The 13993-nt window shown below is 32.0% G+C and overlaps 1 protein-coding gene across 1 annotated transcript; it reads left to right on the forward strand.

Moving 5' to 3' along the window:
• Positions 1 to 208: 208 nt before the first annotated feature.
• LOC143063104 (uncharacterized) lies at positions 209 to 5247 on the forward strand. Its single transcript, XM_076235071.1, has 3 exons — positions 209 to 625; positions 1859 to 2125; positions 4395 to 5247. The coding sequence occupies exons 1-3, from the start codon at positions 310 to 312 to the stop codon at positions 5069 to 5071; spliced, it is 1260 nt and encodes a 419-aa protein (XP_076091186.1). The 5' UTR covers positions 209 to 309; the 3' UTR covers positions 5072 to 5247.
• The last annotated feature ends 8746 nt before the right edge of the window (positions 5248 to 13993 follow it).

Raw genomic sequence — 13993 nt, forward strand, 5'->3', positions numbered from 1 at the left:
AAGTAGAAAACCGATGACGGACAAACATTTCTAATTTTGATTTTAAGCCTGCTTATGTCTATTTTCTCGTACTGTGTTTGTTATTTTTTAGCTAATACTTCAAATTGTGTTCTAATGGATTGCTTTATTTTCTGCAAAAGTATGATTACCATAAATCAAACATAACTTTTTATCGTGCTCATATGGAACAGAGAGCTAGATTGCCAATTTTGTCGTTACCGTCCCCTACTTTTTAGGCCCTTTATTTTGGACCACAGAAATTTTATTATTGATGTAATTGTTGGTCTGGTTGTCTTGAACAGAGTTGAAATGAATCACTTACTTGAACAGAAACGCCAACGTGTTCCTTATGGGGATGTGTGGAATAAGCCTTTTATTTATCTTGGAATAACTTATTGCAATGCCCATTTAAATAAATCCTTTTCGAAAAACCTAATTTTAGCATTGCACATTCTGTCTGATAAACTTCAAAATAACCTCTATGTCGGAGACCCATTATTTGACATTTATCAAGGAACATCAGAAGTACTAATGAAATCTAATGGGGATGCTAGATCTATTGTAAATGAAGGTCAAAGAAAAGCAGTAGAAAAACTAAATGAATATGTTATCAACATAGAGGAGGGTAGGTTACAGTCTTTAATCTGTAAATGAGATCAGAGACATGTAATACAAGATCACATGATGTCAACCATACACCAATCTCAACATTTTATGAATAACGTAAAAGAGTTTCCATGATTGATACATGTATGTGGTCAATCGGCATATACATACATGTAGATATTATAGGAAGATGTGGTGTGAGTGCCAATGAGACAACTCTCCATCCAAATAACAATTAAAAAAAAAGTAAACTATTATAGGTCAATGTACAGCCTTTAACACGGAGCATTGGCTCGCACGGAACAACAAGCTACATACATGTATATATATAAAAAAAAGGATGTGGTATGATTGCCAATGAGACAACTCTCCACAAGTGACCAAAATGACACAGAAATCAACAACTATAGGTCACCGTATGGCCTTCAATAATGAGCAATGCCCATACTGCATAGTCAGATTTAAAAGGCCCCGTAATGTATAGGCATTTGACATCATTCATGTCATTGAAGAATTGATTATTACCTGTGTCTGTTTAAAACACATAGACTATATTTTGTTTGCATTGTTATTCAGCTTGTACAGGAAAGTACATGTACTTGAATGTGAAAGTCATCTAATTATACTATATAAGTAAAACCTGTATTTAAAAAAAGACAAATGTGGCTCCTAGTCAACTAGACATCTTCATTGATCTTGTCAATTTGGCCAAAAAGATTGGTACATGTACATGTACTTCTGAACCTAAAATTTTTTTTTAATCTTTATTGAACTTTGTGTAACAGTTTGGGGACAACCACACATTTGGAAATAGTTCCCCAAATACATGAAATAAGTAACTATCCCTGATAAAAAAAAAAACTTAAACAGAGAACAAAAATCTTCAAAATCTGCAGTGTCATGTGATTATCCTGTTTTTTTTTCAAAGTTGTATGTAATTCTAAAGAAGGTAAACAATTTCAACAAGTAGAGTATGTCGAAATATTTTTTTGTGGATGAATTCATGTTACAAATGATACATTTACCATGTTTACTAATCAAGGTGGAGGGGCATACATCCAAACCACATTGCGCATTTATATCTTCAAAACTTTAATCATGTTAATAGATTGACCCCGTTGACAAAAATTGTAAACAAATAAAGTCATGAAAGTTACATTGCATCATCAAAACTGTAATGCACATATACATGTACGAATGGATATATATGCAAAAATAATTACTTGCAAACTATAATTTACTTATTTTTCAGGTAAAAAACATGTCCAATGTCTTGGTAAATTGGATCATCAAGATAAAGAAACCATTCGGACAGTTTTAGCATGTCATCTTTTTGCTCCTCTGTTATCTGATGGCAAAGTATTTGTTGATCATACAAATGGGAACTTCAAGGATACTTCCCAGGAAGCTACTAATAGTGATAATGATGATTCCAGATCTAGGTCAAAAAGCAGTGTATTAGAGGTTAATTGTCCATTCTGTAAACAGACTAGCGTAAAAGCAGACCACACTAATTTTGGTAAATACATGGACATAATACCTTATATGATGTTTTTATTAGACTTATCAAATTAAATTTTGTAGAGGGTGATTTTCAATATACCACATGCACCTTCATGTATTGTGTATATCAGGTGTTACCCCCCCCCCCCCCCCCCCCCCCCCCACTGTGTATTTCTATAAAATTTCAAGTTTAATACAGGGTACCCGTTTAAAATAGTTATGACATAGTTCATGTTTTGAACATGCAGTATTATAATTATGAGTTTGAAACACTGAAATTTTGGAACATATATTAAGAAGTTAAAAGTTAAAAAAAAGTTGCATTTCATTATTTTATAAAGATCATTTTGATAAATAAAAAAAAATACCCCTCCTGACGACAAGATCATCCTTCCTCAATTTCTTTTGTTATTTAATTAGATTGCATTCATTTCATTTCAGCAGGGTAAATATAGTTCTTCAAACATCATGAACATGGTTTCAGTAACTACATGTACCAGCATTCTTTGAGATAGTATTGATTCCCTCACCTTGTGAATGCATCTCCTGAATAAATCAATAAAGCTCATAATCATATTTCCATGTCAGTGAATTTTGAAAGATTTTCAATCCATATATATTTAAGTTCACACAAAAATAAACATGTACATAGTATAAGAGGTCGGTCATTTAAAGACGTATCAACCATATCGTTTACGTTGACGTATCCGCATCTGCAGATATACCAAAAAACAGTATGTGATCTCGAGATTTAATTTTATGTACTTTCAATAATGCAAATGAGCAACTGATTAATTTCTAATGCAAAAATTAACAATTAGGAAATATCGAGTTTTTGTGGAACATGTAATCCGACTTTTAAAGATACATGTATTCCGAATAGTTGGAACAGTTTTCAGGCATGATAGGAGTAAATACGGTAAAATTGTTTATTGGTGTGCTAACTTGTGCTCACGTAGAACCAAATTGTTATTTGACAAATAGAGTGATACTCATCAGTGAGTGATACTCAGTACTGTTTTTTTTAAATGTATTTGTATGACATCTGAAGACAACTCGTGTTTCTAGTATTACCTCTTATGATAACATCTCAAATCAACAATATTCAAAGTTCCTTACATGTATATAAGTAGAATGTATAAACATTTGTTTTTTTGTGTGTGTTTATTCATGTAAGATCTTGAAATATTTTTTAGCTAGATTATTAAAGGATTGTGTACGATATTCTTGTACCTGCCCTAAATTGGCTCCTTTTTAAGGGCATGTAAAAGTAGTTGATAGACCGCATTATTATTATTTTTACAAAACACCACTATTGCAAATTTTGAAAGTGAATGTTTGATTGTTTTGAACGTACAATGTTCTTAAAGTCATAAGAAACCTCAAATTAAAAAAAAATTATGCATATGTTTTTTATAACTAAATGGATAGTTTTCATTATACAACTTATGTACATATACTTTTTTCTGAGGAAAATTCTTTAATTTGTTCACATTTAGAAGAAATTTACTTATTTTTAATTGCTTCCTTCCAGGATGCATAGTGACCTGAGTGTAACCCTCCTCGTAAAAATCCGGTGGTTACGATACCCATGGATCTGTCATTAAAATAAACAATTATCTGATTGTACATATTAAACATGTGCTCAATACCCATGCTTTTTGTTATTTGTTTACTATAAGAAGACAATTGGTAAACTTCGGCTTCAAAACACGGCATTTAATGAGCAGCCATATTTGTTAAATCATAACAGACAGAGAGAAAAAAAAATTGACCATTAAACGATATATTTGCGTAAAAAATTGGGAAATTCGTGCACAGAGGACTAAGTTTATGATATACATGTATATATGCATTGGTTCAAGAATTGGATAAACATTATTTTTCACCACTCACTCGTTTCATATGACTTTAAGCTCGGGATCACATAATATTTTTTGATAAATCTGCAGATGTGGATACCTCAACGTAAACAATATGGTTGGTATGTTTATATGACCAACCTCTTGTATTAAGTTTCAAGTGGACAAGACCAGAACTTGATGGTAAAATGCGATAGACTATAACTTAAACATGACACAGAATGGACTAGTGGAACAAGGGATGGATAATGATTTATTTTAAATGGATTTATAGAGTAAAGTGATTTTTTATGATAATGCATTGCAGGGTATACATTTAACAATCACAAACTGTTTAAAGGGTTTAACAGTTTGTTGTTATTATACCATTCAATGAATAGGAAAGTAATTTTCTTTCTTATTAATGTTCTTTTGTGGTTTCAGGATGTGCAGATTTGTGGCATGGAAGCGCAGATATTGTCATTGAAGGAAATAATGGTTCTTTTCGGGAAATAGTGAAAACTATTACTGAAGATGTTGAAGAAGATGAAGATGAACCTGAATCAAAAAGATCAAAATTGATGGATGAAGATAATCATGAAGACATAAAACCTGAAATTGAGAATTCAGTGACCTCTGACCTTCTTGAAACTAATAATTATGTACAAGCAATAAGCCAGACAATTTTAAATTCATTTTTGGCAGTGAAACTAAACAAAGACTTATTAAATTGTTTTATTCCATCTTTTTATGTATCTCCAAAACAGCTGTATGTAAATTTTTATAATGTTGAAAAAGATTTATTACTTGTCCAGGACCAACCAATTACATTATTTGATACAAATGGGCAGGTGAACTATTGGGCAATTCTAACTGTGTGGATGGCTCTAAATTTTGAAAAATTTCCATGCAAGTTTGATGGCGATGATTCTAAAAAGTCTGGTTTCCAAAGTTGGCTTCAAAAACATGGTGTTCTTCAAAAATATAAAAGTGATATTACAAGTAAGTTAACTTCTACAAAGAAGGCAGAAAATAAAACAAGTAATAGCATAGTGAATCCTTTGAGAGTTGCTGAACTTTTTAAGAAATTAATTATGGATGAAAATGTTGCAGACAAGTGAGAAATATAATATAAATCAGATCTGTTTTATTTATGGAGGTATTTTGCTTTTAAATGGCAGCAGCAGGCCACAGTTATTTTGACAGTTATGTGAAGTTTGTTTTGTTGCAAAGAATCAACATGGAAAAGGCATGACACAAATATATATATATCGATATTGTAATAAAATATGAATCTGAAAGAACATTTTATTGCTGCTATTTTCAAATAATTTAATTTTGGATGTAACGCGTCTTCTGATTGGCTGACGTTTTGTTATCAGACCATAGACATAATTTAGTCATGTGACCGTGACATCATCAACGTTTTTTCAAGGTTTTCTACGGTTTGAAAAGGAATTTAGAATTAAATTATAAGAAATGACTGTAATATTTTTTCTGTCTATTCGAAATAACATGAAAAATGTGGTGCACACTGTTAAATAACCCGCTACGCGCGTTATTCAGTGTGCACCAAATTTTTTATGTTATTTCTTCATAGACAGAAAAAATATTACAGTCATTCCTTAAATGACAAATAATTAAAGCTGCAGCTGGATCTGCAAATAGCTAGCTTCATTATACATGATTCAATCATTGCCAATAAAGCAAATCTCCACAAGAGACTAAATAACGCATTACTTTATTAACTACTATAGGTCAGCTATAAAAGGCCCTGAAAAGACAAACGTAAAAAAAATTGAACGAGAAAATGTCTTATTTATGTACAACATAATGAATGAAAAACTAATATGTAACAGCAACTAACGACAACCACTGAATATAAGATTACTGACTTGGGACATGCACATACAGAATGTGGCAGGGTCAAAGTTGTTAGAAGGAGTCAATCCTCCCCTAACCTAGGACAGTTATGTAATTGCCACTGTAATATCTGATTCTCAACCATAGTCTCAGTAATGAAAATGTAAGCACTTTAAGGTCACAAAGCAGCCTTTAAAAGAGGGGCCAAATATACCAGAGGGAGATTCAAACTCATAGATAAAAAATAAACTGACAACACCTTGGCTAAAATGAAAAAGACAAAACAGAAAAACAATAGTACACAAGACACAGCATAGAAAACTATTTAAAAGACTAAGCAACACAAAGCTCACAAAAAAATTGGGTTAATCTCAGGTGCTCTGCTTGGAATGGTACACAGATACTGCTCCACATGTGGCACTCATCGTGTTGCTTATGTTATTACAAACCCGGTAAATATCTTAATTCGGTAGGTCACATTCATGGAAAGGGAACAAGATTGTTGTTACGACATTAGGAACATATCATATATCATCTGTGAAACATATATTCTGTAACTGACAACCAACTTGTGATGGTGTCTGTAAAATGTATGAAGGGATGATTACAACTTCGAATTCATCATTTGAAACTTTTGGTTTAATAGCTTCCTTGTGAGCAGCAATCCTCTATCCAGGAAATCATGATAGGAAATACAAGCCCGATGATATCGTATCAATTGGGAGATATATACTCTGTTGTCTGGTCTATGGTCGGGTTGTTGTCTCTTTGACACATTCCAAATTTCCATTCTCAATTTTATCTGTATGCAGGCCCTGCTGAAATGTTGCTACATAGAAATGGAAAGTTCACAATTGGGAAGCTGAAAACATCTCTTTTGTTGTAAAGTTTTGATTTTCAACTGACCGTCATTGTCAATTTCTAGCTGTAAGTCAAGATGCGAGGCCTAAATAACTCTATCTGTTGTTATATGACCGCAAAAATTGAAAATTTTTTGGTATTATATTGGTATCATGTGGCATCTTCGTCTGCGTCGTGTCGTCGTCCGAATACTTTTAGTTTTCGCACTCTAACTTTAGTAAAAGTGAATAGATATCTATGAAATTTTAACACAAGGTTTATGACCACAAAAGGAAGGTTGGGATTGATTTTGGGAGTTTTGGTCCCAACATTTTAGGAATTAGGGGCCAAAAAGGGCCCAAATAAGCATTTTCTTGGTTTTCACACTATAACTTTAGTTAAGTGAATAGAAATCTATGAAATTTTGACACAAGGTTTATGACCACAAAAGGAAGGTTGGGATTGATTTTGGGAGTTTTGGTTGCAACAGTTTAGGAATTGGGGCCAAAAAAGGGCCCAAATAAGCATTATTCTTGGTTTTCGCACAATAACTTTAGTATAAGTAAATAGAAATCAATGAAATTTAAACACAAAAGGAAGGTTGGGATTGATTTTGGGAGTTGAGGTCCCAACAGTTTAGGAATAAGGGGCCCGAATAAGCATTATTCTTGGTTTTCGCACCATAACTTTAGTATAAGTAAATAGAAATCTATGAAATTTAAACACAAGGTTTATGACCATAAAAGGAAGGTTAGGTCTGATTTTGGGAGTTTTGGTCTCAACAGTTTAGGAATAAGGGGCCCAAAGGGTCCAAAATTGAACTTTGTTTGATTTCATCAAAAATTGAATAATTGAGTTTTGGTCCCAACAGTTTAGGAATAAGGGGCCCAAAGGGTCCAAAATTAAACTTAGTTTGATTTTAACAAAAAAATGAATCCTTGGGTTCTTTGATATGCTGAATCTAAAAATGTACTTGAATTTTTGATTATTGGCCCAGTTTTCAAGTTGGTCCAAATCGGGGTCCAAAATTAAACTTTGTTTGATTTCATCAAAATTTGAATAATTGGTGTTCTTTGATATGCCAAATCTAACTGTGTATGTAGATTCTTAATTTTTGGTCCCATTTTCAAATTGGTCTACATTAAAGTCCAAAGGGTCCAAAATTAAGCTAAGTTTGATTTTAACAAAAATTGAATTCTTGGGCTTTTTTGATATGCTGGATCTAAACATGTACTTAGATTTTTAATTATGAGCCCAGTTTTCAAGTTGGTTCAAATCAGGATCCAAAATTGTTATATTTATTTATATTTATGTTAAAAGTATTGTGCAATAGCAAGAAATTTTCAATTGCACAGTATTCAGCAATAGCAAGAAATCTTCAATAGCACAGTATTGTGCAATAGCAAGAAATTTTCAATTGCACAGTATTGCGCATTAGCAAGAAATTTTGGATTGCACAGTATTGTGCAATAGCAAATATTTTCAATTGCACAGTATTGCACAATAGCAAGAAATATCTAATTGCACAATATTGTGCAATAGCAAGACATTTTCAATTGGAGTTATCTTTCTTTGTCCAGAATAGTAGTTGAATCAACTTAAATCATTGTTTTATACAAATACAATGTATATTTACTTCTACTACCAACTGATAAATTAAAACAGTTTTTTTTACATTTTAATATTTTATGATGTATTTAAATGAGTAGTTATTGTTGCAAACTCCTTTAGAAATTTGAATTGAGATCAGTTTTGGAAAAAGGGAAAGGGGATGTGAAAAAAAAAATGGGGGGGGGGGGGGGTTAAATTTTTCTCATTTCAGATTTTATAAATAAAAAAAATTTCTTCAAACATTTTTTTGAGAGGATTAATATTCAATAGCATAGTGAATTGCTCAAAGGCAAAAAAAAAATTTTAAGTTCATTAGACCACATTTATTCTGTGTCAGAAACCTATGTTGTGTCAACTATTTAATCACAATCCAAATTTAGAGCTGAATCCAGCTTGAATGTTGTGTCCATACTTGCCCCAACCGTTCAGGGTTCAACCTCTGCGGTCGTATAAAGCTGCGCCCTGAGGAGCATCTGTTTTCTCCAGTTTGATGGGATAGATGAGTTGAACATAGTCACTAAATTTTGAATTATTTAGTGAGGAAACAACATCTAGATAGATAAAAGTAAAGTTATTATATTATTATTAAAGGATATTGCTCATTTCTTTTCTTTTTTACTAAGAAGTTTTTGTATGAAGTCAGCCTCGCAAGAATAAAAGAACAAGTCGGTAACAAGATGTGCACAGTTGGTTTTCATGGGAATGCCAATTATTTGTTGCAAAACACGTCCTCCAAACGTAACAAATATGTTGTCAATCAAGAAATCAAGCATATTGTTAATGTTTGTTTTAGAGGATTTTTGTTGGAATCGGAGTGATTTTTTACAAAGTAGGATTTATCTCTCCCTCAGACAAGATACTTGTTTCTACGCTGGCCATTCTGTTTTTATGAAATAAAGCAAAACCAACTCTTTCAATATGTCTTTTGGTTTAGAATGGTGAATACTTGTGTGAAGTGTAGAAAAGTCCAAGGTTTTAATACTATTACAAGATGAAAGAGTCATAGATTGTAGGTACTATAAAAGATTATTGGAACTTTTAGTATCCACATCTAATTCACGCCACCTTTATAATAACAGTCTCACAATAACTTTGAATTGCTGATAAAATTGATGTTAATAATTAAGAAAGAGGTTTCGTAAAGCGCTTGGAAGTCCAAGCAATATACCTTTGTTTGGAAGGGCACTTTGAATATTTAGTTTAGGTATCCAAAACACTGATGAAATATACAGATAATAGATGAGTAAAACTTATTTTGTTCTCGGTAGGCTAGAATCCTTAAAAACACCACTGTCAGATATTGTTGTCATTTTTAAGGTCAAAAATACTAAACTGAATAACAAAACACTGAAATGTTTAATCATTGTCGCTGAACCATAAGAATTATTCTACAGACCTACTACTTATATGTAATGAGAAATCGATCTTTAATGTACTGTCAAATAATAATCCATAAAATGAGGTTGAGGTCAGGTGAACCCTGATAGCTAGACATGTACACATTGAAATTATCCTATAGACCAAACAATATGGAAAGACATAAATGTTTGTCATGACCATGTCAACTGTCTACCTTTTCATGGTTCACCAGTTAACATTAAGTTATCATGTTATGTAAATATGAAGTTAACAGTAGAGTGTTGGTATTGAAGTCATTTAAATATATTAATTAAAGGGTCATAATTTGTTAAACTCATTCATGTTCACCGATTTGACTCAAATTCTCATATTTGATTTTATAACATACTAAAATGTGTATCCAAATTACATGAGTCTGAAATACACAATTAAAAATGCATGGACTCGATAACATATTATCAGCATTTTGAGTGAATGTCTAAATGTCATTTAATCAATCATCAAGATGACCTCCAAAGACTGCCGATGGTCACATAACCTAATATAAACCTAAATATAAATAGATAGTGACCTCATGCATTTGGACTTTTCGAGATCTGTTTAATTATACCTCAGCATGACATGTTATATGTTAAATATAAGATTGTTATCGTTTTTACCTGTATAAGAATGAGTATTGGTAGATCGAATCATTTAAAGGGGCACTAGCTACGAGATATGAAAAAGATATAATTTTGTTTGTTGCAATCATGAGTAAAAGTGAAATAATGAAATTATAATCCGCTTTTAGCAGTCAATTGGTTCAATTTTGGCAAAATAACCAAAGAAACATCGGTGATGAATTATTCACTTGCAAGTGAATATTTCGACCTCATTGAATCTATTTATGTGACCTTCAATTCAACTCATTAGTTAGTGATTGTTCATGAATGCAATCATTAGTCGTGTTCAGCCAGTAAAAGGTGAACCATTTCGTTGACTGATTGAATCCACAAAAAAATTTTTATACATATAAAAACGATAATTAACTTACTTGTTAACCTATAAAATGAAGTCAAATAAACCTATAAAAATCCAATTGCACTAGGCGACTATGTATTTGTATTTATGTTTATATCGGGTTATGTGACTGTCAGTAGTCTTTGGAGGTCATCTCGATAGTTAATTAGAAAGGCTAACGTGTAGACTTAAATACACATGAGTTCTGATATATATTATTGAGTACATGCATTGTTAACTGTTTATTTTAAACTTATTGTAATTTTGAAATAAGTTTTAGTATGTTATAAATCAAATATGAGAATTTGAGTCACATTGGTGAACATAAATTTGATAGCCAGTGCCCCTTCAACGAAATGGTACACCTTGTTTTTTTCAATGTTGAATTTCTGTTCTTTTATATCTAAAGACGACTTGTACATGCGTAACAAATCTCTAGCTAATGGGTTAAATTGAAGGTCACATAAATACGAATTCAAAGAGAGTCAAATTATTCACTTTCATCACTTTTATCAGCGATGGTACTTAGCTTATTTTGACAAAATTGAACTAACCTTGCTGCTATAGCGAATTATTGTTTCACTTTATCACTTTTATTAATGATTAAACAAAATATAATCATAATATCTTATATCACGTAGCTAATGCCGTTTTAGGAAGGCATATCAAGGTAATAAACAAAATGTCCTGTGCCTAAACGCCCTTACCAAGTCAGGAATATCGCAGTTGTTATCAAACAGTCTGTTTCTATGTATTTTGGCGTTTGTTTTTGTATCAGTTCAGTGTTTCTGTTGTTCCGCTGTTGTCATCTGATAGTTGGTGTGTTTCCCTCGGTTCGGTTTTCTCCCCGAATTTGTTTCAGTTTAATCGATGTATGACAGCGGTATACTGCTCTTGCCTTCATTTAAACTTCATGGACGTCAAGTTGGTTACTTATTCCTTATTCGTTACTTATTCCTAATTCGTTACCTATTCCTTACTTATTCCTTATTCGTTACCTATTCGTTACTTATTCCTTATTCGTTACATATTCGTTACTTATTCCTTATTCGTTACCTATTCGTTATTTATTCCTTATTCCTTATTCGTTACTTATTCGATTTTTAATATCCTTTCCCCTTTTTAATTGTTTATATTCTTATCTCTGGTAATAGTTCTAAATTTGTTGAGGTAAAATTACCCTTTTATCACATATTTATACGTGTTTGTGCTCAACCGATCCCGATTCCTGTTATGTTCGATACTTATTTGTTCCTTATTTGATTTTTATACGTTCTACCTTTAACTGCTTTATATTCGTATGTTTGAAGATGGTTCTTGGTTCGAAGAGGTGAAATCACCCTTTCAGTGCTTGTACAAAAAAGAAGATGTGGTATGATTGCCAATGACACAACTCACCACAACAGACCAAAATGACACAGAAATTAACAACTATAGGTCACGTTACGGCCTTCAACAATGAGCAAAGCCCATGCCGCATAGTCAGCTATAAAAGGCCAAGACATGACAATGTAAAACAGTTCAAACGAGAAAACTAACGGCCTTATTTATATACAAAAAATAAAAGAAAAACAAAGATGTAACACAAAAACAAAGGACAACCACGTAATTTCAGGCTCTTGATTAGGGACAGGCACATACTTACATAATGTGGCGGGGTTAAACATGGTAGCGGGGTGTACATCATTTCGGAGCTAGATTAATACCTTGTTTAATTCGTTCCTCATTCGCTAATAATACGTGTATTATACGTTGCACCTTTAAAAAAAATGTTTTCAATTGTTTTCTTGTCTCTGGTGGTAGATTTAGGTTCAAAGAGGTGATATAACCCTATCAGCGCGTATGTAGCCGTTTCAGAGCTCGACTGATACCCTGTTACTTATTCGTTCCTTATTCGCTTTTATTACGCGTGGTATACGTTGTACCTTCATATAAATCGATTTTCAATTGTTTTCATGTCTCTGGTGGTTAATATGTGTTCTTAAGAGGTGAAATAACCATATAAGCGCGTATGAACCCGTTTCAGGGCTCGATTGATACCCTGTTACTTATTCGTTCCGTATTTGCTTAAAACATGTGTGTTAAACGTTGTAGCTTTAAAAAGAAGTATTTTCTTGTCTCTGGTGGTAACTTTGTGTTCTTAGAGGTGAAGTAATCCTATTATAACTTATGTTCCCGTTTCAGCGCTCGGTTGATACCCTGTTGCTTATTCGTTCCTTATTCGCTTTTAATACGCGTGGTATACGTTGCACTTTGATATAAATCGATTTTCAATTGTTTACATACGCGCTTGACCAAAATACAAATTTCAATGGATATTAATATTAATATAAAAAAACAAACATCAATCATAAACCTTGAAAAAATTAAGATAGACATATAATATCATGACGAAGAAAAGAATTGACAAAAAATGTACCAACTAACAGTGTAATTGCCCTCTTATTTGATTAACATATTTTTTTTTTATCTGATATAACTTCAATCCTTTTTAACTTCATATTTTATTTTGCCATTTATACCTTTATGATTCTAGCGTCACTAATGAGTATTTTGTAGACGAAACGCGAGTCTTGCCGTACACAATTTTAATCCTGGTATCTTTGATGAGTTTATATACTTATTATCTTCTTATTATTGGGAAAACGGTACTATTAAATTTATCCAGCATTAAGTTGACCTTTTGTGTACCCAAGTCAGGTGAAGGAAGTCAACTAAGGAGCGCTGTGATTGGATGTAAGGATACAAGATAAAAAAAATATATTTTAATATCTATGAATTAATGCAGTGTGCATATTTACAATATAAATTTTGAAACCTATTGAAATATTTTTTAGAGAATTATTTTAAAAGACCAATTAACAGTATTTAGATAAAGACATATCCTTCAATTTACGCATTGAATGCGTCCTGTCTGGATTGTTTATGACTGAACTGTTCTGAAACTCTTTGAATACAACACAAAGCAAATCCTCGTATTTTGGTCTATATTTAGTTTTTAAGACATTCAAAATATTTGTTCATTGCAAAAACGTTTAAAGGCACCAAACCTTTAGTGAAATTATCTTTACTTTATGATTTTTGCATGAAGAAAAGGATTTAACTTACTTCAATATTTTAAATCTGAATGAAAAGATAAATTTTCAGTTTGTAAAAATGAAGTTGAATATACCAAGAAAACTATCAATTCAAAGGAAAGCTGATAAAGTCATGGCCAAAAATACTACATAGAAAACGTAAGAATGTCAGAGCAACCAAAAAATAACACATAAAACTGGAGTAAATTCATGTTCTTCGGAAGGATAAGAATTTCGATATCCACATTTAGCTCTCGTTGTGTTGCTCATTCAATTATTAATCATCTACTTATA

Source organism: Mytilus galloprovincialis, chromosome 2 (genome assembly GCF_965363235.1).
Source record: "Mytilus galloprovincialis chromosome 2, xbMytGall1.hap1.1, whole genome shotgun sequence".
Taxonomy (NCBI): Eukaryota; Metazoa; Mollusca; class Bivalvia; order Mytilida; family Mytilidae; genus Mytilus; species Mytilus galloprovincialis.

Bases quoted from the DNA above. Each gene is read 5' to 3' on its own strand.
- LOC143063104 (XM_076235071.1), top strand. From the start codon at position 310: ATGAATCACTTACTTGAACAGAAACGCCAACGTGTTCCTTATGGGGAT. The intron at 626-1,858 runs GTAGGTTACAGT...CTTATTTTTCAG, and splicing joins TGTTATCAACATAGAGGAGG to GTAAAAAACATGTCCAATGT. The intron at 2,126-4,394 runs GTAAATACATGG...TTGTGGTTTCAG, and splicing joins AGCAGACCACACTAATTTTG to GATGTGCAGATTTGTGGCAT.